Source organism: Suillus subalutaceus (assembly GCF_016647625.1).
Source record: "Suillus subalutaceus strain FC151 chromosome Unknown DFJ58scaffold_6, whole genome shotgun sequence".
In the NCBI taxonomy this organism is placed as follows: Eukaryota; Fungi; Basidiomycota; class Agaricomycetes; order Boletales; family Suillaceae; genus Suillus; species Suillus subalutaceus.
In genome coordinates this window covers 1-21,281 of record NW_024540255.1, presented here as the reverse complement: position 1 = coordinate 21,281, position 21,281 = coordinate 1, and the positions used below count along the sequence as shown (strand labels likewise).

General features: G+C 47.9%; 9 protein-coding genes across 9 annotated transcripts; 4 read left to right on the top strand and 5 right to left on the bottom strand.

Annotated features, from left to right (window-relative positions):
- Positions 1–2,498: 2,498 nt before the first annotated feature.
- Positions 2,499–3,715, top strand: DFJ58DRAFT_696125 (uncharacterized protein). The gene is made up of 4 exons (XM_041383467.1): positions 2,499–2,920; positions 2,972–3,056; positions 3,106–3,441; positions 3,499–3,715. The coding sequence occupies exons 1-4, from the start codon at positions 2,552–2,554 to the stop codon at positions 3,564–3,566; spliced, it is 858 nt and encodes a 285-aa protein (XP_041249649.1). The 5' UTR covers positions 2,499–2,551; the 3' UTR covers positions 3,567–3,715.
- On the bottom strand, positions 3,677–6,343 carry DFJ58DRAFT_760186 (FAD/NAD(P)-binding domain-containing protein). The gene is made up of 19 exons (XM_041388399.1): positions 6,060–6,343; positions 5,908–6,005; positions 5,834–5,857; positions 5,738–5,768; positions 5,659–5,684; positions 5,452–5,605; positions 5,315–5,401; positions 5,197–5,268; positions 4,983–5,139; positions 4,858–4,930; positions 4,774–4,804; positions 4,620–4,713; positions 4,443–4,561; positions 4,253–4,370; positions 4,087–4,203; positions 4,011–4,031; positions 3,944–3,954; positions 3,824–3,896; positions 3,677–3,775 (listed from the first exon to the last, which is right to left on the bottom strand). The coding sequence occupies exons 1-18, from the start codon at positions 6,238–6,240 to the stop codon at positions 3,865–3,867; spliced, it is 1,446 nt and encodes a 481-aa protein (XP_041249648.1). The 5' UTR covers positions 6,241–6,343; the 3' UTR covers positions 3,677–3,775; positions 3,824–3,864.
- Positions 6,344–6,416: 73 nt separating this feature from the next.
- Positions 6,417–7,230, top strand: DFJ58DRAFT_741606 (RmlC-like cupin domain-containing protein; the record flags this gene model as incomplete). The annotated part of the gene is made up of 2 exons (XM_041387150.1): positions 6,417–6,564; positions 6,628–7,230. Exon 2 carries the CDS (start codon positions 6,673–6,675, stop codon positions 7,228–7,230), a length of 558 nt encoding a protein of 185 aa, XP_041249647.1. The 5' UTR covers positions 6,417–6,564; positions 6,628–6,672.
- On the bottom strand, positions 7,200–8,903 carry DFJ58DRAFT_760180 (MoaB/Mog domain-containing protein). Its single transcript, XM_041388398.1, has 8 exons — positions 8,540–8,903; positions 8,398–8,478; positions 8,307–8,345; positions 8,171–8,265; positions 8,077–8,102; positions 7,902–8,024; positions 7,713–7,852; positions 7,200–7,658 (listed from the first exon to the last, which is right to left on the bottom strand). The coding sequence occupies exons 1-8, from the start codon at positions 8,779–8,781 to the stop codon at positions 7,427–7,429; spliced, it is 978 nt and encodes a 325-aa protein (XP_041249646.1). The 5' UTR covers positions 8,782–8,903; the 3' UTR covers positions 7,200–7,426.
- Positions 8,904–9,006: 103 nt separating this feature from the next.
- On the bottom strand, positions 9,007–10,680 carry DFJ58DRAFT_404515 (uncharacterized protein). The gene is made up of 2 exons (XM_041380236.1): positions 10,108–10,680; positions 9,007–10,051 (listed from the first exon to the last, which is right to left on the bottom strand). The coding sequence occupies exons 1-2, from the start codon at positions 10,320–10,322 to the stop codon at positions 9,154–9,156; spliced, it is 1,113 nt and encodes a 370-aa protein (XP_041249645.1). The 5' UTR covers positions 10,323–10,680; the 3' UTR covers positions 9,007–9,153.
- Positions 10,681–11,717: 1,037 nt separating this feature from the next.
- DFJ58DRAFT_651892 (aspartic peptidase domain-containing protein) lies at positions 11,718–13,592 on the bottom strand (the record flags this gene model as incomplete). Its single annotated transcript, XM_041381644.1, has 10 exons — positions 11,718–11,945; positions 12,012–12,181; positions 12,234–12,401; positions 12,452–12,538; positions 12,591–12,646; positions 12,695–12,857; positions 12,913–13,106; positions 13,161–13,229; positions 13,288–13,314; positions 13,366–13,592. The coding sequence occupies 10 exons, from the start codon at positions 13,590–13,592 to the stop codon at positions 11,718–11,720; spliced, it is 1,389 nt and encodes a 462-aa protein (XP_041249644.1).
- A 335-nt stretch (positions 13,593–13,927) lies between these two features.
- DFJ58DRAFT_760166 (SYF2 splicing factor-domain-containing protein) lies at positions 13,928–15,181 on the top strand. Its single transcript, XM_041388397.1, has 6 exons — positions 13,928–14,056; positions 14,110–14,359; positions 14,415–14,596; positions 14,654–14,778; positions 14,832–14,928; positions 14,981–15,181. Exons 1-6 carry the CDS (start codon positions 13,961–13,963, stop codon positions 15,047–15,049), a joined length of 819 nt encoding a protein of 272 aa, XP_041249643.1. The 5' UTR covers positions 13,928–13,960; the 3' UTR covers positions 15,050–15,181.
- A 1,985-nt stretch (positions 15,182–17,166) lies between these two features.
- Positions 17,167–20,665, top strand: DFJ58DRAFT_884689 (putative aminoadipate reductase; the record flags this gene model as incomplete). The annotated part of the gene is made up of 12 exons (XM_041394614.1): positions 17,167–17,647; positions 17,700–18,059; positions 18,086–18,418; positions 18,466–18,684; positions 18,734–18,840; positions 18,898–19,113; positions 19,168–19,329; positions 19,390–19,477; positions 19,533–19,543; positions 19,595–20,144; positions 20,202–20,480; positions 20,540–20,665. The coding sequence occupies exons 1-12, from the start codon at positions 17,342–17,344 to the stop codon at positions 20,663–20,665; spliced, it is 2,757 nt and encodes a 918-aa protein (XP_041249642.1). The 5' UTR covers positions 17,167–17,341.
- Positions 20,666–20,879: 214 nt separating this feature from the next.
- Positions 20,880–21,238, bottom strand: DFJ58DRAFT_722040 (uncharacterized protein; the record flags this gene model as incomplete). Its single annotated transcript, XM_041384851.1, has 3 exons — positions 20,880–21,021; positions 21,077–21,107; positions 21,136–21,238. 3 exons carry the CDS (start codon positions 21,236–21,238, stop codon positions 20,880–20,882), a joined length of 276 nt encoding a protein of 91 aa, XP_041249641.1.
- Between the last annotated feature and the right edge of the window lie 43 nt (positions 21,239–21,281).

Here is a 21,281-nt window from a genome sequence, read left to right as displayed (position 1 = left end):
ATAGTCCATATAGAGTTGATGTAGAGTGGGGAGTATGGAAGGAGACTGGTCCTCAATTGGTCTGGCGGCTATCGAGCGCTTTAAACTTCAAAGTGCGACAGCGTATTTCTGTGGTCCGAATACGAGTGTTGTGCAGTGCGGATAACCCCCACCTTGGCACTGCATTCCGATCAAGCTGGCAAGGCGGAACACCTGGGTGTTTGCCATGGTCCAAGTCAAGGTGCTTGAACGGAGTATTCAGATAAAACAAGGGATCCCTGAGACAAATACTGAGCCTAGAGAAACAGTGGTTAGACGTTGAATGCCGAGCCACAGTCGAGGAGTAGGAATCAAGCTTGGCAACAGCTTCAGTAGCATTGAAAATTCTCGAAACTTTTATGGTTGAATTCGAACAACTAAGACATGTCGTGGAGACGATCGCAGAAGATGGATGTATCATACCTACAATACCTTAACCGCTCCCCCTAACAATCGTACACCATGCAAGCTGCGCTACTTACCTTCATTAGTCGGTTGTGGAGTGTAAAAAGAACTATAGAAGGAGCAAGTGCCAAGTAATCAAGTCCTCATACAGCATCACGTGACCACCGAACACAACTCTCAGATCTCAAGCTCTTGCCGTAGCGTCCACCACCATGCTTGCCTAGGCCCTGGACAATCATTAAGATTCATTGATTGTTACCGACTATGTACCAGCATCAGATGATTATCCGACGCTTACGATGGTTTTTCGTATCATGAAAACCACTTGCGGAATTTTGGACCCTCAAAACGAACCACTGGCATGTGCGATTCATAGAATCCCGCTACCCTTGTTTATAGCATATGCAGATTCAGAAGTTTTCATCTATTTTCGTCTCACTGGGACTTCTACGCGCTCTGTCCTCATACTATGGGACATGCCTCCCTCTTGAGCTCGCGCCGACTGTGGTAACATTTGTGATTTTCTCCTTGCGATATTACAGACATCCGAGAACAAACAATGTTATCGCATAGCAAGTCAGGTGTGGAAACGAGTTCAGGTGCAGGTAAGAGCTGACTCGTATCGATTTATTGTCTTGATGTGAATGATTGGCGGCAGAATTATCATGAGCGTCTTTTGAACCAGGGGCTTATCAACCGCATCTGCTTACCAGAACTTTCGGATTGTGATTTCTGCGACTCGCGGCTCTTTCATCGTGAATGTTGCCAGATAGCCAAGTGTCCCAAATGCGATGAGCATTCTCTGTATTCCTAGCGGAGTCGTGCCACGGTAAACTCAACCTACCCTTTCGATCGGGGCCATGTATGTGCTGTGTGTCAATGATGGCGGCGCAACCTGCATCTGCCAAGTGGTCTGGATATTTGACTGCTGTGCACAAGGGCCGCTGATATGATTTGCTGCTGTCCACGCTGCCACAATTGCTCGTACATTAAGGATTATTCCGAATGTACTAGAAGCTCGGGCCTCTGTGACCACGACTGCGCTGAAGAAGCATCAGAGAATGTAACAGACGAAACTATCGATGTTATCTCCATATGCAACAGCCGTCATACAGACTCGTGAAGTTTTGAAGAATGCTATTAGGACAGATGACCTATGCAACTGGTGAAAATTTTCTCTGCGTACTAATACGTATGTGCCAGTGGCACGTTGGTCTGCGGTCCACCATGATGTTCTTGATCGTTGACTTCGTTGTATGAGTAGATATTTAGTACCTGAAGCTCACCAATTGTCTGCAGCTGCGGTGCCGTATCAACTTGCCATTTTGTTAATTGTGTCTCCGTGAATCACATTTTTTTGGCTTTCGTGGCATGTACAACGTCGCAACCTACGACGGTAGAGATTTCATGGACATTATTAATTAATGGGATTGGGCAACACGTAAGTGACGTTATCGTAATCTGAAGTTGTGGTCCAGGCCTTCCGATGCTCGGGCTCTTCCGCTCAGACGTCATGCAGTCACTAGTACCACGAATCTCAATCACCGGGAAGCGAGGGTGCTTTGCAACAAAGATCACATTCTCATCCTATTGTGTACGTATGAGAATCCTCAGCATGAGGACTTGTTTTTGGGGACTTCTTCCCTGGCAACCTGACACGCCCCGTGCATAAGCCTCATCTCCGATAGAAGGTTAACAAGCGGGTGGCCAGGCGAGTAATCACTAGAATTGCAATCCACATCATCAGTATTACATGTTTAAAACCATTTATAGCCGTAAAAATACAGCTTGTTTGGCGCTGGGTGCACTTGAGCCCTTGAGTGCCAAAATGGACTTAGACACTGATCAGGGAGGAAGTTCCTCTTCTTGGGCATCACCGGGAACAGCCTATGTATGCCCTCACAGGCTTGACAACAAGAATCATACCGTAAACGGTCCTGCGTTACCGGCGAGAGATTATGATGACACGAGGGGGCCACGCTGCAGCCTTCTCTTCCCCACAGGCGCTCTCCTGTGTTATCGAACGGTATATAAACACACGTTCCGTGTCTGTTGTGTCTTTCTGTGATCGATCACCCACTACACCAAAACCACCTCTTCTCTTTCCAGATTATCACATTTTGTGCAGATGCATGACTCGTCAGCGTTCACCGCTGAAGACAAACAACGCCACCCATACATTTCATCTGTTCTCGAACCCAGCATGCAGAAAGTGGTCGCCACTGCTGCGGTTCGAATCTACTACGCACCTTTCAATAATCCTCATTTAAACTGGAGCTTTTCCAAGCTCAAAGGAATTTTGGTCTTCGGACGCGACCGAGACACACACCATGGCACGTCTCCTCCGAAGCGAGGCGGACATGGTATGCGTCTCAAGGAGAAATACTGGTTTCGCCTCGTTGACATGAAGACCGACCGTGTGGTTTGGACATTTTCCATCCCCGAGGTCTTCGAGTACACGAAAGACAAGCCTTTCTTTCACTATTTCTCCGGAACTGTACGTCTGTTACCTTTTACCTCGTTGCAAACAAATTGAATTCTGCGTCAGAGTCGCATGTTCGGATTTTGTTTCGATGAAGACGAAGAAGCAAGTGTCTTCTACAAAAAAGTCTCGGATCGGACGCGGCACCATTGTAAGCTTCAATGCTCTCCCGTGCTGCCATGCCATAACACGTGTTTCAGTCTTCCAGCCTTTCCTCTTCAAATCTAACAAGAAGGACAAGAAAGAAAAGAAAGAAAAGCAGAAGGTGCCCAAATCTTCTTCAGTGAGCCCTCGGATAATCTCCAGCCCCGCGCCCCACTCCTTTGTCCATGTGGCCCATGTCGGAATCTCCACTCGGGGCATCATTGAATCTTCCAGGAATATCAAGCCCGCCTGGTCGACGCTGATGGCAGACCTTCAGGGTTGTGGGGTGGCGCCCGGGCCTGAGATCGTCAAAGACGATAAAGATTTTGTGGAAGGGTTTCTTGCCGGTGCTAAGGCAATGACGGACAAACCAGCGGCTGCGCAGCCCCAGCGTGAGTCCCAATGCCCACGTTTCCGGAAGTTGTCTTGTTGATGTCGGACCTATGTAGCAACTTCAACTTCCCCACCACCACCGGAAAAGCGCAAAATCCGACGAAAAGCTGTCACCATTCTGTAACGCATCCTTTTGTTCCATTTTTGCAGTCATCTCATGGCAATCCTGAGTCTTTCCTATCGTACTTTTGACTTGCTAATACTTTTGCTTCTTGAATGATGGTCTATGTATTGTTTCTTGTATGTCATCGACCGCATATTATTGGCACTGTGTGACAGTAAATATAACAACACGAATTCTTATGTATGGTAATATCTCTAAGTCTATACAGTCTGTTATCAAGTCAGCCGAGGTGGCCACCACGACAGAGAATGACTCACCTATGAGTGAAATGAACGTGGTGGTGGCGCAGCCATGAAAATCAGAAGCGCGTCAGATCGCGGCCGAAAATCCCTGCAACGTGTATTAGCAATGACCGGAGTACACGGCTAAGAACATACAATTTAGGAACCTGTACAGGAATGAGATGAGATCATGGGATGACGATCGGAATGACGCAGAACTCACCAATATGTAGGCACCAGAATCCTAAGTAGTATACATCAGACGCCCCATAATCGACTGCGAAAATAGAACCACGCACTGGTTCCTGATACTAAGAGTCATGGTGAAATACGCGGAACGCCATAGGAGCCACGCTACACGTCCGGTCTCCTTAGTCTTGACAGTATCAGCGCTCGACCGATCATAGATTGCTTTCCTGTAGAGCCGAATCAGAAATGTTCGCCTTCTGATGGACCGCCACGTACCAGTCTCCCAGGTAAGCTAAGCTCCCCTGGTTTTGGAATTCAAAGGGCTTTGTGTGCTCCTGATCTTTGACAATTTTGTTAAGCTTCTGCGCCAGGTATTTGCCTTTCTGATTCGCGACTGTAAATAGACGTTGTCAAGATGAGAAACCCGCAGCCCATGGGCGCCAAATAGGGTTATGGGCAGACAGACCTTGTGCAGTGGCGGGATGGAGCTGTCCTTTGATGCTCGCAGAATCACCGATAGCCCAAACATCTGGATCTGCATGGCCTTCTTTGGTGATGACATTAAGGTTTTGGTTAGTGAAAAGGCTAGAGACAGCCATATGCGTCAGCATGGCTTCGCGGCTAATCAAGCATGACCGCAGACCTTTGTGTCTTATCGTGTTTCTCAAGAGAATCAATTGACTGGATAAGCGGATTAGGAGCTAACCCAGTACTCCAAACAAGGAGACCAAATGGAACTACAACAACTGTGGTGAGCAAGAACTTGACCTAAACGATTAGCAGTGTTGATTGCAGACCTTCTCCTTGTTCTTTAACGAACATGCGGTCCTGTGTAACAATCAGCGTCGAGATTTGGGATAACTGCAGCGCGTTATTCGGACCTTCTCAACACGCTCCACATGGTGTCTTGTTTTGATACTAATACCGTCTCTCCGGAACTTGTTTTCAGCATAGCTATCGGTTCAAAGGTTATCAGGGATTCTGGAGAAAGACACAGGTCACCTACACTGCCAGGGACTTGTCAAAGTTGCCGAGGATGTTTGGCGCCACGTCGTAGAGTGTGATTTTGGCCATGCGCGCGAGTGACGGATAGTGTCTCTCAATCTCAGCATGCAGCAAATCATGCAACTCTGCTGAGAATTCGACACCCGTGGGTCCACCACCTATGAAGTGTTGTATCACCATGGAGGATTAAATGTCATCAGAAACCTGGTGCTTACCGACAATACAGAAATTGAGCAAGTTTCGGCGTTGGACGTCAGAGAGGGTAGGTTGATTGGCCTGCTCGAAACCTACGTAGGGTAAGCAATGTCTGTGACAACCCGTAAATACACTTACAATCTATGATGCGCGTCCTAATTGCTCGAGCATCTCGCACGTCTTTGAGAAAATGAGCGTGCTCCTTGACGCCAGGTACGTTGAATGCTATCATTAATTTTGTCAGAATGATACGTATCACGACACTGTTCACGTACTCTGCGAGTAAGCACCGACGGCTATCACCAACTTGTCGTAACGTAATTTGAACGCATTGCCCGTACCTGGCGGGTGCGAAGTCTCTGTTGTGGTTGCTCCTGCGAGAGCAACAGAGGCAGATCCTTCAAATTCCAAAGGAGCCGTGGCAGGCATCTGAAAACTGTTGTTTAGTGCACCATGACCATGGGTTTTGAATGAGTACTTACGCATTTCAGGGTCTTTTGCTTGAAGTCTGAACAAACAAAAATCAGATACCTACGACGATCAAAGAAAGCGTAGACAGACCGATTGCATCACACCAGGCCTGGTAACAAGCCTAAAAGTCAAACATGAATCAATTCTCGGTGGCATGTGGACCAATCATCCCTAGATCTAACTTACCACTTGTGGAGAAAACCTCCGTACCTGTCATCCATATTAATGTGAAGACATGTCACGGAAGTATAATGACATACCGGTTCGACCGCACAGCGAAATTCGAGGGTACCAACAGCACAGCTGGCGAGCAAAGGAGTAAAATTGAAAGCATTGGTTGGTGAAACCATCGTGACATCTATAAAGGGGGGCCATCAACACCACGCGAGCACGAACGTAGTCAGAGACTAACTCCATCGCTTCTTATCAACGGCTCTTAGAATCTCGTAACCTCCCCAGCCTGAACCCAATATGACCAGACGTTGTTTACTTCGTGGTGCAGACGAAGTAAACGTTCGTGCGGCGGCGACCGACGTTTTTGCCGGACGAGGTTGCACGCGACCACATACAACACTCAAGCGCGCCTTGAACATGGTCTGGACTCTGCAGGAAATGAAGGCTAAAATTTGCTGTTCCTCAGTAAAGCTTTTAAATAGTTATCGGTGGCGGATTAGATAATGGAAGAGGGTGGTGGTGTCATGTTTATCTTTGTCAATTAAACTGGAGCCATAGTATTTTTCGATCGGGTCATGTCGGGAGGAGATTTAGCGCCCTATTAACCTGTCTGACCACCTCGTTTGATTGCCGAGACAATGCATGACTACAGGGTCACATCTGTAATATTTTCTAAGAGACGCTCCGTGGATCTGAACGTTAAGTTAACCTCAAACATGATGCGACTGGTTGGCAAGCAAGCTGTAAGTACATAACCACGGCAAAATGCGGCGCGTATTAATGATGTGACGTCACGCGCCTTACAGGCTCTTACAGGAGGCTTTATCTTGTCACAGTATTAGTATACTGTTATGATGGCGTCGCTAATAGCACCTCTTCGAGGTCTTCGAGTGTCTTCTCATTTCATTCCTAGCCTCAGTCTCATCCCAAACACCTCCCTGCAAAATTACCCTCTCATTATATATCACGAATGTTTCCAACCGTCGATATCACCTGCTGTTATTGAGGCCCATCTAGGGTCCGTCGGCGTCGTCGAGCCCCAGTGGAGGTATACTATGTACAGCACGACGCACTTTCATAGCACTACTCATGAAGTACTATGCATCGCATCTGGTCGTGCGAGGCTATGTTTTGGTGGAGAGAACAATCCTGGAAAGGTAGAAACGGAAGTTAAGATTGGGGATGTCATTATCATTCCTGCAGGCGTGGGGCACAGGCTCTTGCAAGACTTGGACGGTGGATTCGAGATGGTCGGAAGTTATCCCAAGGGAATGGACTGGGACATGTGTTATGGCAGGGAGGATGAGCAGGCAAATATTGAAGCTATCAAAGACTTGGCATGGTTTGACAAAGACCCTATTTACGGTGACGAGGGACCCGCACTTCAGATAGTATATGGTGGCGTGTAACGCGTCGTACGCCATGCATTCGTTCACCAAGCAGGAGAAATGAAAGAACAAGTCAAGTATCAGCGAGCCGAGAAAACTAGTGAGCAAGTAAGAAGCAGACGAAACAAAGTGTGGATTGTCTCCACAACAAGTATGCGGAAATGAAGACACAACCGCGCATCCGGAAAGTACATGATACTATAAATCGAACATTCAATCACTGGCAGCCCAATTGCCGCTTGGCTTCCGCTTCTGCCTCGGTGACAGCACGTCCATCCACTTCTTTCTCAACCTCTACGCCAAGCTGATGTACACGGCCACGGTCCGCGCCTATGAGAGACACGTACACACCTTTCTGTAGGACTGGATAGGAGCCTATCCGAATACCCTCAGGTTGTACTCGCTTTTGAAGGTCAGTGAGGAACGGGGCAATAGACGACTCAGGTAATCTAAAATCACTATCAGTATATCATTACGAATCATAGGGGTGATGCAATGCTCACGCCGTGAACACTTGGAGCCGGAAAGGTCGCTCCTCTTCAGGCGGGAGAGGAAGGAAGGGTTTCAGGTTATCTAGCATCTTTTGGAAGAGGCTGGGTATCCCTGGAAATATGCAAAGTTTCCCTTGCAGGCGAACGACGGGCTTGTCAAAATTAGCGACCAGTCTTAAAGTTGTATTCAAACATGCTCACCACCCATATATCGCTTGCAACGAAAATCACCTCCGCCGCATCAGGGAACAGTGCCATACGTTTGCGCGCTGTTCGCTGTTCCTCGCTTTGCTTTGATATCCACGCTCGATATTTCCCAGACTCCTCCATCCGAGCGAGAGTTTCATTGTGATATACGAGGCCCTGATCAAAAGACTTTCGCCAAAGACGCATATGTTATGTCTGTGAGTGATAAGATACGAATGGCGTCATGGTCGTGTGCCGGAAATGAAGTTCGCAAATGAACGTACCATCGTGGGTAGGCCCGATACCACCTGACGTCACCACAAAATCGTACGTTTCCACCATTCTCCGGCTGGCTTCAATGCTGGGGCTCGCTGAGCAGCTGCGCCCCTGCAATATGAATGTTACAAGTGACGCACGTACATTTCAGCTTCATCATCTGCTATCACTTCTACGCGTTTCCTACAAGTTGTTTTGGCGACCAGCGCGCGGACTAGACAGGAAGGACACTCACAATTGAATACCATGCTCAAAACAGAATCGTGCAAAGTAATTGGAGTTCCGGTCGAGCGTCTTTCCATTCAGAATTTCGTCCCTTGGCAGTTGCATTCAGTTTTCTGTTCGTGAACCCAGAACATATGTATTATTATACACACCCAATTATGAGCGCTGCAGCAGTCTTTATATGCCGTCCCTTGTCAGATAGATGCTTCGGTACAGGAGAAATGGCAAAGTTCAATGGTGGTAATTGAAAGGTTGCGTTATCTGGCGGAACAGTAGCACATGACATTCGCCTCGAATGGGCAGGTCGGAGAGGTGTTCGACGAATATGAGTAGAAAGGGAGGTAAGTCTTGCTAACGTGCGAGGATGCATGGCACATTGAGCAAAGAATATCATGCAGTGGGAATGAAGATGACGGTCATGAGTATGATATTATTGATTACCGTTATTATTAAGGTCCATTCGGTTCACGCCTCAGACACTAGAGCGAACAGTGCCGCGATTTTGGTCAAAACGAACAAAGAGCCGTGAAACAGCTTACAGTGCGCGAATATCGCCATTCTTAATGCGATTTCTCAGAATCCAGCTCAATTCCAGCCTGCCAGTGAGCGCACTATCGTTTTAGAAAGCGTTCATTAATGTCGACGTGATATATATAAAAAGTACAACCAACCAGACCGCTCAAGCGCTCATCCCTGGGTCTTTGGCGGATAGTAATAAAGGTAGATATGATACACAAGAGGTAATATGTAAGGTGAAAAAACGGTATCAACGGGGTATCGCACGGCGCGAACTCCTGCGGATCGGGCGTTTCGTGTCGGAAACCGCATCAAAATCAATGACATCTTGAGACACACGTCTGCGCTTCGGGGGGCCATCACAGTCAGAGCCACCGCTCCGATCAGGACCAGGCCTAGTGGAACAGAAAGAAAACGAAATGGAGGGAGAAGACCCATCGGGCGTAGTATGAACGATGCTAGATATGTTCATACGATTTGCAGTCTTGCGTGCCTCCTGCTCGTCAGGATCTCGGCAACGCTTGCAGGAGTTACGGCCCATGGAAGAGGCATCAGAGGCCCTATTACCTTCGTTCCTTACTGCAGCCTTCACGGCGTCGGCAGCAGCGTCTATCTCCCGCGTAACTTCCACCGGTGTGTGTACATCTGCGCGAGAATTCCCCGCTGTGGAGATGACTTCTTCTTGGATCTGGGGGCCCGCCGGGGGAGAGGGAGGAGGTACACCACAATCAGGTACATCACCGGAAATTGCTGTCATAGTGCTCCAGTCGGGAGTACCGTAGAAAGCACCCTGGCGCCGGATTTGGCCACCCCGTTGCGTTTTGATGTAGCGCTTCGGAGCCCTCCATCGGTCATCAGCGGTGGCAGTCCTCAAGCTGGCGTGCGCGACAGGAATGCTGTTACGGTATGATGAAGGGTGAAATGCGGGTGTGGGAGTTGCCTGAGAGGAAGGCAACTCCGGCACTGAGATAGCGCTTGGCGATCTTTCTGGGTTCACAGCGGGTGTCACAGGCTCTGGCGTTCCCAGGATTACAGGCGGAGTAAGTACCGCTGAGGCATCTTGCGCGTTGCTTTCCATGAAGGATGCGACAGCTGATATTAGCTGTCGCTGTTCCGAACGAATCTCCTCCATGATGGCTTGCTGTGAGCTGAGTATCGATTGAGTACTTTGAGCAAGTAGAACAACATCATAGAGATAACTTACTCTAGCTTCGACTGCATGATGATGATCGATTGATCTCTTTCCTTGACTTTCTCGGCTTGAGTGGTCAGAATAGAAATGATGTCTAGGAGTTTTGCGTCTTGTGCGGCCACAGAGATCTCCATGATATACCGGACACCGGCGAGCACTTCATCTATGTCAGGGGATATCGATGACAAACTGGGTGCAGAACTATCTGTAGATAAGAGGGATGCCATCTCCAGGATCAGATGGGAGTGGGATACTGGTGAGCGATGGGCGATTTATTCTTCTGTGGTACTGAAACCAATGCAGTCTGGACGCTTTAAGTATCGCAATAGACCAACGCTTTGGTCCCTCACGACATCAGGGCGGGGTAAACGCTTGGATGCACGCTTGGATGGCTCTTGCGTCCAAGCAGACCATGCGCTTTGACGAGCACTGAGTAGACTACCCATGTGCTGGGCCTTGGCTGCCCACCATATTAAATCTTTGTTGTCGCATCATTCTGCCTATACGCGGGTCTGGCCAGGCCATGTCTTGGGGGATTTCTGATGCACAAGTTCAACTATGATGCGGCATAATTGGAAGTTCCAGTCCAAGCGCTGCCTGACCCGCCACCTCGAATAGACCCCCGGCCCGGGGCCGTAGCACCGGCATTTGCCTTCATGTCGATCACGGTACACCAACAATATCTCGGAGCATGGCTGCCTCAACTTGTCATTGTCCAGAGCTGCAGATTTCCCCCAATCATGCAGTTGAACCGCCTTTACTATTTTACTTAAGTACAGAACCTGTAAACGAGGTTCCTGCCAACGAAGTTCGGCCCTATGCCGAATCTAGCAAAACAGGATTATTCAACGATTCAGTCCGACCCTCCATCTAGGCCGACGACCGCGTGAAAAAAAACTAGGCTCTTCAAAGATTAATATCTGGCCGCTGGCATCATTGATTGTTCGCATGCTAGGAGAATGGGAAACAAATTTTCCGGTCTTGGGCTCCTTGGGGACATCCATTTCATGTATGGAATCGAAGCAGATGGGCTTTGAATCAGGGCCTGCGGGTCGCCACGGACGAGACATTGATTCAGTTCTCGCGGGCAAAGCCCGTTCGACAGTCCGTTCTTGCTTGTCCGCCCATGGGATCATCGCCTTCTCGAGCTGCCTGACTTCACACATCAGAGAATACAAGAGGATCTCGTCAGACCATAATATTATTACACAAGTCAAAGATGTGGCTTCTCACAAAATGAGGGACATTAGGACCGTAGAAGTCTTGGAGTTGTGTGGATTCCTTGAAAGTCTAGGTTTTTCATTTCTGTTCGTACGGTTGCGCCCAGTAACTGGCAGTCTGGCACCGCTGCTGGCCCGCTACCCTTACATTATCGACTTCTAATGAAGCTAACTCAGCTGTTCAATGGCGTGGCATCGGTGGCAGTGTATAGATTAATGTAGTTCCCGTCAATGACAAGTCACTACTTACAACCCATAAAGAACTGGCCAGTAACAATTACACTTCCTCCCTCGAATCATATAGCTACATGAATTATAAGTGAGTGTGGTCCAAATATGTGAGCGTTTAGTCCTACAAAGATGAGCCCTCCATTAGAAAGGCGAATGCAGATAGCGTGGAAGTTAAAGGAGGAGCACTGCTGAGAAAGCTAGGAAGAGAAGAGTAAACAATGATACACTCAGTGCGTGTCCGCGTGGGGCATCGCTTGTGTTGGTGACCGATACAGATGCTGTACCGATGGTCGCGGAAGGGACGGTGCCCCCAGCGCCATTTTCAGCGATTGCGATACTTGAGAGGTTGGCGAAGCCAATCGAAGGGGGATTATATCGGAAGACAGAATACACATTTTTCTGAATGGAATATTAAAAAATGATCAGTATTGCAGAACTCAAAGGCCGTTTATCATTGCCACATACCAGGAAAGCATCGCCGAAGATCCAAGAGGGGGTCCCAGTACCAGTACTTGCTTCAAAGAATGCACCAATGCATTCTGTTGAGCTGGTTTGTGTGAAGGCAAAATCTGCTGGGCTCATCGACCACGTGGCGCCACCGAACGACACTTCTACGTTTACAGTCGTCGAGCATGCTGATTGAGCGTTGAGCCACTTGACCTCGCGACGCTCAAGAGGTTTGCTTACGGAAGCTATAATATCCTTCCCATTCACCCGTGGCTGGTTGTGAATTGGGAATCTGTGCGTAAATGGCTTCAATTGAGCTGGCCGGACCGGCTATATTGGTCGTGCCAGTGTCGATAGCAGCAGTTGATCTTGAAGTAATAGAGACGGAGTTGCCTTGCACAGTCATTGCTGGATTGGAATAAATGAGCAGATTTTTCATGAGTTGGTAAGCCACTTACAAATCAATGGTATATACCAAAATGAGGGAGTTCCGGGAATATCGATGTAATCAATCGAGCCAGTGTACAAACTACTGTTTGTGTAACCTAAGAGCAGTTTTGTTTGAGTAGATGTCTTACGGTATGAAACATCTCGTACCCATATTAAGGACTCCTCCGGGCTCAAGTTGCTGGGCGGTGGAATCATTTTTATACCTGTTCCATTTTAGTAATACACTTCATTTCAAGAGAAAATATTGTCACCGAGTGAGCTGAACAGCAAAAAGAGCTGAGTCCCAAGCATTACCGGAGGCCAAAGTTTGCCATAAGGGCATCTGACCTGAACTTGCTATGGATTGCCATGCCAAACCAAGTAGGCCAGAGACCGGTGATATCAGCAAATTTGTTGACACCGCGTCAACGACAGCTGTAGTGCACGTAAGTAGACGCCAGCGGGCCTGTAAATAAGAGGATATTCTGACCAAAACCTTGAGTAGAAACGGAGAATCCCGCCATTTGCACTGTGTCCTGTGCAACATAGCCATCTGCAGAGCCCGAGCCATACTGTATATTGAATGGCGTAGAGAGGTTATGGAAGGTTGATGAAGACGATGGATCGTATGTAGGACTCGACCCACATGAAGTTCCACAAGAAAAACTGGCGACCCAGAGATCACTGCGATAATGTATTACTAAATTATCCCACCACGTCAACTGCACTGGATCTCACGAAGAGCCCGTGTCTAATATGATATCAAAGGACACCGCAGGCGTACCAATAGCCAGTGAACCATAGTAGCTGTAGGGATGCTTCAATCAGGGAGCCATGCACACAGGAGAACATATCTAACGCCTACCTAGAATCATCCAGCTGATCGACGATCCTGAAGAAAAGTTGCACTCAGTAAACACATTTCCCGCTAATTACTACGTACAGATTATAACCAGTGCTTCTTTTCTGTGTTTTCGGGCTGCCATACTTTGCTATTAAATTGTCCCTCTGACTCTTCGCCAAAGCGCCCCATTCGGTGACATCTCGAGGAGATTGGTTCCTTCTTAGAAGGGAGATGGTCTGACCGGAAACCGGAACAACGTCTGTCGGTAATCCAAATGTACCCGCAGGCAGCGCGAAGAGAAATGTAAGAAAAATTAATGGTATCATGTCAACTTGAAGACTCAGGCTTCAGGCCTCAGCTTTGATCGTTGAGTTACCAGAGAAGGTCCAAGAGCTGAGAGACCACAAGCCAGTGGAGAATGAGGAATAACGAACGTATAGGATGCCAACGAGCAAAATACATGCTGATGATGCGCTCAGCGCTGCGCATTTGTCCGATTCCGCAGCCAGCTGTATACGGCTTTGAACAACAAATATTAGTATTGCCAACGGCCGGTTACCTATTATTTTTGAGAATGTTCTGTATACGCACACAAATACATGGTCCGGCTCCATTCTAGTTTAGTAAGGCTTACATAAGCGACGTTTAACACAGTGCAGTTCGTGGTCCAGCATCACTCACTTGCGCTCGACAAATGACTTCAGATAGCGGCGAAGAGAAGACAGCAGAAGAAGGCACGATGACGATAGATGAGAGAAAAGCAAAAATGGAGCAGCTAAGAGCGAAGATGGTGCGTGGTCCTCTCTACATAGTACTCCTCATCCCTTACCCTCTCTTCCACAGCGTTCAACAACGAAAGCGAATCGCGCCTCCCTCATTGAAGAGTCTTCCAAAGCCAAGATGACAGCGAGGGATACTGCACGGCTAGAACGACAGCGGAAACTTGCAGAGGTGCTGCGCACGCAGGCTGAAGCTGAGGATCGGGGAGAGGATGTGGAACGGCAGAAGAATTGGGAATGGACGATAGAAGAGAATGATAATTGGGAAAAGAAAAAAGCGAGGAAGGCACGGAGAGCGGACTATGAGTTTCACGGTAGGGGTTTATGTTATTCATTGCATGATGACACTCATCAAAGATTCTTGTGTAGATGATGTTCACGCGGCTCGACGGCGCTACAAGAAAGACCTTGACCTTATCAAACCCGACCTCGTTGCATACAACCGACAGAAAGAAGCCGTGCTGGGATTGGCACCAGGGTCTCTTTCAAAGTCTGGGAGCAGCACGCCATCATCATCTGCTCTCACAACCTTCCATCCTTCAGGCGGACAGGTGAGTCTTGCTGAACCTTTTCATTGTTTTGCATTTCTTATGATGTACATTTCTCAGGTGGTTCCATCTGAACAACGGATGGCTGCAGAGAGCTTTTACCGAGATGCCAATACTCTGCTGTACGCCGACAACAAGCCTACTGAAGATGCCATCGATAGAGTGGTTGGCAAGATCAACAGAGAGTACGTTGCTGTGTGATTTTGCTTCTCCTTGTAGCACTGACATGACGCCGTAGTATTGACAAGAAGGGCAAATTCTCGCGAAAGAGACTCAATGAGGATGAGGGCGACATTACCTACATCAATGAGCGGAATCGGGTGTTCAACAAAAAGGTATGTCATTGTACACGATGTTCTTGAAATATGACCTGATGAAGAGCAACAGATTGCGCGGTACTATGACAAATATACCTCCGAGATTCGGGCTAGTTTCGAGCGGGGAACAGCACTATGATCATGGACCGCAACAATGCTATTTAATCCCCTCGCTGCACATGTACTCAGACCATATACATCTACTCAAGTACTCGCATCCTGTAACATTATTAAGATTTATACTATTGACACTGCACGACACAACTCGGGATGTGGTGAAAACATGACCAAAGCAATATATTCAGGCCACGACAATATAATAATACATGAGCGCAAGCGGATCCGAGAACAAAAATGTACGGTTGACGCCTGGAAGAACGAACATTAGTACTTGATCAAATGATGGTCTTGGAATGCCTGATAGGTGTCAGAATTGCAGAAGTAATGGTAGTCAGCAGCTAGACACAGAGGTCCATAAGACTGTTGAGCTTGAATGTGATATTTGTTCATCAAAAGGACCAAGTAGAAGGGAACATAAAATACGATGGATAGGATTACTTACTTGAAAGTTGGGGCTAGCGGCGGAACTCTAGAAAACACTGGACGAAGTAAAGTGACTGGCTTGAGATCCGCTAGAAAATTTTTAACCATCGGTTTCAAACTCCGTTGTCCGCGATCAATCAATCATAGCTTAAGTAAGTAAAGCTTGCCGAATTCCATCTGACCAAGGCTTTTTTTCGAGTCATCCCAGCTCGTGATTCTTAAAACTGTACCAACATATTCAATGAGCTCGATACTCACATTGACGAAGTCCGCACATTGTCTAAATTTCCGTGTGACAAAGTATGGTCAGAGCCAGCTGACGAATCTTTGCCGCACGGAAATTTGATCACTTGACACTAGGTGCCAGAAACGACGTTTATCAAGTCGTGTTTTTTGGAACAAAAAATCGTAAATGTTTCCTCACAACCTGCCTATATCATGTTCATGATCCCTTAGAATTCGTATACCAGATGTAGAGACCGATTCTGTGAAGGGGTTTTCAAAGACGCCGTCGCCGGGAGAAGAGTTTCATTTCCAGTTTATTCTGGAGTTCAAACTATTCTCCCGCCGACAATGTCAGTACAACTTCTTACCGCATCAATGCGCAATCCCACTCAGGCGTTACATAGAGACACACTGGATACACAGCAATGTACGTAGTACATCGTCACACTTGCGAGTCGGAAGCGACACATGGTGAGTATTTCTCGTATCTGCATTAACCAGGTACTGATTCGAATGTTCGCTGAAGGTTCCTCGAATACTCAATACTTCTAAATCCGTGGTTCTGGTAGTCGGCGGCGGCACTACCGGTATCGAGCGCACCCGTTGCGCATAAGTACATGCCTCATCAGACTGCTTTCCTGCTATGATTCATTCTCCTATTTAACTCCCGGAGTCGAGGTGGATCATGATTTCACTGCATGTTGCACAAGGTGTATGGCGCATAAAGCAGTTGTGGGTATTAAGTCAGAGTATAACTGAAATATTAATCCTCTTTTACTTTCACAAGACGAGCCGCGCAGTAACCCCTTGCAGGTTATAAGATTCCCTAGGTAAGTGAAGTTCATCCGAGGTCCTGCCAATATCGATAGATCTTCTATCGCGCAATGCGACACAGCACTGGATATGAAAACACACTTACGAAGACTCAGCGGAACACCTCGAAATCATGGACCTCGACTCGGATCGATGCGATGCGACGCCAACTGGCATTTGAACTTCTTGAACGAGTGTGCACAGTGACCATAAACGGTGGGCCATCAAGAATCAGACTCGCGAAGTGAATGAAATGTCACTTCGACTGACTTCGGTACAACAACCTCAACCGAAGTCTCGTGTTTTCCAAGCGAAGCAAAGTTCCCTCGGGTCATAGGAACACCGGAAGCCTATCTGGACGAGCGTCCTTGAATATAGAAGAAGCGATTGCGCTGGAGGTTTCTCCGCTTCCTAAAATGTCTGGTTTCGTTACTGTTGATCTGTCATTTGTCTGGTAGAACGGTCCTGCCAAACTGGTTGACAGAATTTGCAAGTAACACTGCGGTTAGGACCTATTAGATGTCAGCCTAGTTGGACATCCGTCTATACCAAGGACCCCCCTCCTAAAATCAAAAGTTGACACGTATGATATAGTCAAGTACGTGTCAATCATATACATACGCCATAACTTGAAGTCTCTCGAAGTGCACAGGAAACACCCGAAATGGCCATTAGCAAACATGAGATCTTGAGAGGTCAGGGTGTACTCGGGCTCAGCCTCCCACCCCAGCGGTACTTTAAAAGACTCGGGGACTTCGTGGACGCATACTAGAACTACCTTGATCCTCTACATTCTGAGCTGGATCCCCTTCACGAAGGATTGTGACCGGCCTAGTTAAGCATACAAAACATGATTGCTTCACATCCAAATTCTGTCAATAATCCTCCTCTTGATGAATCTCTGTTCCTCCCTGAATTGCTGGAATTCAATGCGCAACATAACTCGGACGTCACATTCTTTGTCTACAATAAACCTGGCAAAAACGAGCTGGTCTCCATCTCACACCTAGACTTCTATCGAGCTTGTCATCGTGCCGCACATGAAGTTAGACCAGATCGTGCAGGCACAGACAAAGAGGTAGTTGGCATCATCGCCAATTCAGATACCCTTCTTTATCAGACGGTGTTTATGGGTATTATCTTCGCTGGGCTAGTCGTATGTGAACATTTTTTCTGCTCGAACGTATCTCTGACTGCTGCTTTTTAAGCCATTCCCCATGTCCCCTCGTAATTCAGCAGCGGCAATCTTAAGCATGATGCAAAAAACAAAGTGTCGTCATTTAGTCACCACTCACCACTCTCTCGGTTCCCTTATTGACGGAATTAAAGCGGGTAGCGTATCTCATGACTCTGAAGCGAGCCAGCTGCAATTTGACGAGATACCGACGCTGAAAGATTTATATCCCGCGCTTGGCACAGGTTCTCTAGACGAGGATTTCCCATACCCTCCCCAAGCTTCTCGGTCATCTCAGAACGATATATTGTACTACCTACATTCCTCTGGCAGTACTGGTTCCCGAAAGCCATTCCAGCAACCAACCAGACTGTCATTGACTGGTGCACAAGCCGTAAGCCGCTGACACAATCTGCGAAGCAAAGTATTAACAGGGTGATATCAGCATGCATTGTCGACCACATCGGCGTTCTCACTCCTATCCGCATCGCTGCTGCATCCGTTCCAGCGTTCCATACTACGGGTGTGGTGGTCCAATTGCTAGTACCCATCGTGTCCTTGAGCAGCGTATCCATTTACCCACCCACATCCTTCCACGACCCATCAGCAGCCCCCTTAACACCCAATTCCCAAAATATCTTGGAGTCTGTGCTTGATACCAAATCGAATGCTTTGTGGGTCATGCCTTTCTTCCTGGAGCAATGGGCGTTTTCTCCCAATACTGTTGATATTCTGAAGAATCTCGAATATGTCGTATGTTATAGGTTTATTTTTGCAAGGAACGACTCATGGTGTTGTAGCTCTATACTGGCGGTCCACTCGCCTCCAAGACGGGAAATGCCCTGGTGGATGCAGGAACCAATCTGTTCCCTATCTATGGCTCTACAGAAATTGGGCCCGTCACTCGTATATTCCGGGATGGGGTCGAGAAAAAGCTTTGGGACTGGCTGCGGTTTATCCCAAACATCAAGACCAGATGGGTTCATCAAGGCGATGAAACATATGAATGCCAAATTTTGGTACGTCTCACTCTTTATACGTCCTCTCAATGTGGACTTTTCCTCGCAGACAACCCCGATGTACCGAGTGTCGGTGGAGAATCTCCCGGACGTCAAGGGTTATGCTACTTCGGATTTGTTTATCAAGCATCCAACGATTGAGGGTCTGTGGAAGATGTGCGACTGACAATTGTGTCATTCATGTTCTGGAACTGTCTGACATTATTTTTACAGCTCAGGAAGGAAGGACGATGTATTGATGCTCTCGTCCGGGGAGAAAGTAATACCAGCTCCCATGGAATGCATCATCGGGACTAATCCCTATGTGAACGGTGCCGTGATCTTCGGTCGTGGACGTAGCCATGTTGGTGTCCTCATAGAACCACGAGCGGGGCATGAAATCGACATCAACGACGAGGCACAAATTTCGGAGTTCAGGAATCGAGTTTGGTAAGATCTTTGCAAAACTGCGTGCGGCTTTCATGATTAAAAATGCTCTTGAAGGCCTGAGATAGAGGAAGCGAACAAGGCGGGCCCTGCCTTCAGCAGAATATTCAAGGAAATGATTCTTGTGACGCGCAAGGAGAAGCCCATGCCTCGAGCTGGAAAAGGGACCATCACCAAGAAAGCCACTAGCCAAATATACGAAGAGGAGATCAATGCCCTGTGAGCAGGTGCTTTCACCAGTGTCCGAAAATGATATTAATGGGCGTCAGATACGACAAGGGTGGAGGGCGGCAGAACAGGAATCGATGTGCCTTTGCCTACGAACTGGACTGTGGAGGACGTTGAGAGTTGGCTCATGCTCCATGCCGTTTCTGTGAACGCTGGCAAGGCGGTCGATCCCTGACACAGACTTCTTCGCTCAGGGCTTTGACAGGTGAGCTGATGGTCAATCAAGACTCGTGCTTTGTTGACTTCCTACCTCCAGTCTCTCTGCGACATTCCTCAGAAGCCAAATCATCAGTTCCCTCAGGTCGTCATCAGATCGCGACGTCCAGGCTTCAGCACCGCAAATTGACCAGAACATCGTCTTTTTAAGTCCTTCAATCCGCCAGCTCGCGAGAAGCCTCGTCCATGTAGTATTGCATGGGAACAATCCAACCTTGGTCGATGTCAAGGTTGATATCGAGAGCATGGTCGAGAAGTATTCGGTGGGATTCAGTGGAGACTCTGTCAGAGATGCCTCCGCCAATCTTGTCAGTGGACGCAGTCGAAGCCATCATGTGGTCATCCTGACTGGGTCCACAGGCGGTCTTGGTTCATACCTGCTTGCATCTTTGCTACAGCGCGAGGATGTGTCAATGGTATATGCCTTCAATCGTCCGTCGAAGGGTACTGCATCCATTCAAGAACGACAGAGGAATGGATTCGATGACCGTGGTTTGGATGTCACCCTCCTGCAGTCAGAGAAACTGTTATATATAGAAACGGATACTTCTAGTGATGACCTGGGTTTGGAGAAGGAGGTGTATCAGAAGGTTTGCTTCATTTCCGGCCTGCTCTGTAGACTAGTCTACTAATAAAACACGATCTAGATCTGCGCATGCGTCACTGTCATCATTCACAACGCCTGGCCACTCAACTTTAACCTGGCGCTGTCGTCCTTCGAGCCTCAAGTTCGGGGAACACGCAATCTTATAAACCTGGCTCTATCTTCTCCGTGGCATCCGAGGCCGCGTTTTTTATTCACCTCTTCTGTCTCAACTGCGCAAAACTGGGATAAATCGAAAGGACCCTTCCCAGAAGAAGTACAGTACGACGCGGGCGTCGCAGAAGGCCCTGGATATGGCGCGAGCAAATATGTTTGTGAAAGGGTAAGTCGTACGCTACCTTATGGGAGTATGTCAATCTGACGAACACCGCCCTAAATAAGGTCCTCGTGAACAGCAAGTTACCAGCATCCTCATTCAGAATTGGGACAAATAGCGGGAGGACCTCCACGAGGAGCTTGGTCGACAACGGACTGGTTGCCGACATCAGGAAAAAGCACAGTGCCTAAGCGAGCCTATATAGTCTCTGTCGGTTTGGTAGCCTGGTAGGTAAGTCCCGGATATGTAGGTAGCGAGTAGGACACTCATGTATAGAATAGGCACGCCGTAGGATCCAGTGGTCAGTAGGCCTGGAGGACACTAGGAAAAACAATAGTACGGCATTTTTATTTTCCGGGAGCCACGAAACATGAACAGTACTAGTACTAATGCTCGCACAACCAGTTAGCCATACCACATCATATCATCCTCTGAGTCAGCTCCGCTGCGATTATCCCACTCAGCTGCCGCCGCCGCGAACTCGTCGACTGTGAAGTGTTGAGTAGCAGCACTTGGGATAGGCTCGTTGGCGACATTTCCGTGGTGTCTGGTGAGTTGTCGTTAGTACTGTCATGTCAAATAATCAGTGTATTACTACTTACCGTGCAACCTTCAACAGCTTTTTTGCAAATCCTTGGGATAATACCAGCGTGTTTCGTACCTTCGTGAAAGTTGATGAGGAGGGTCAGGTATGTGTTGAACACCGTCGCATACTGCTCCTTGTAAAATTTTGTTTCAGTCCTTGTCCCGGTGGTCCATTCCATGACGCAGGCCTCGACCTATACATCATACAGTTGGTTGTTGTCA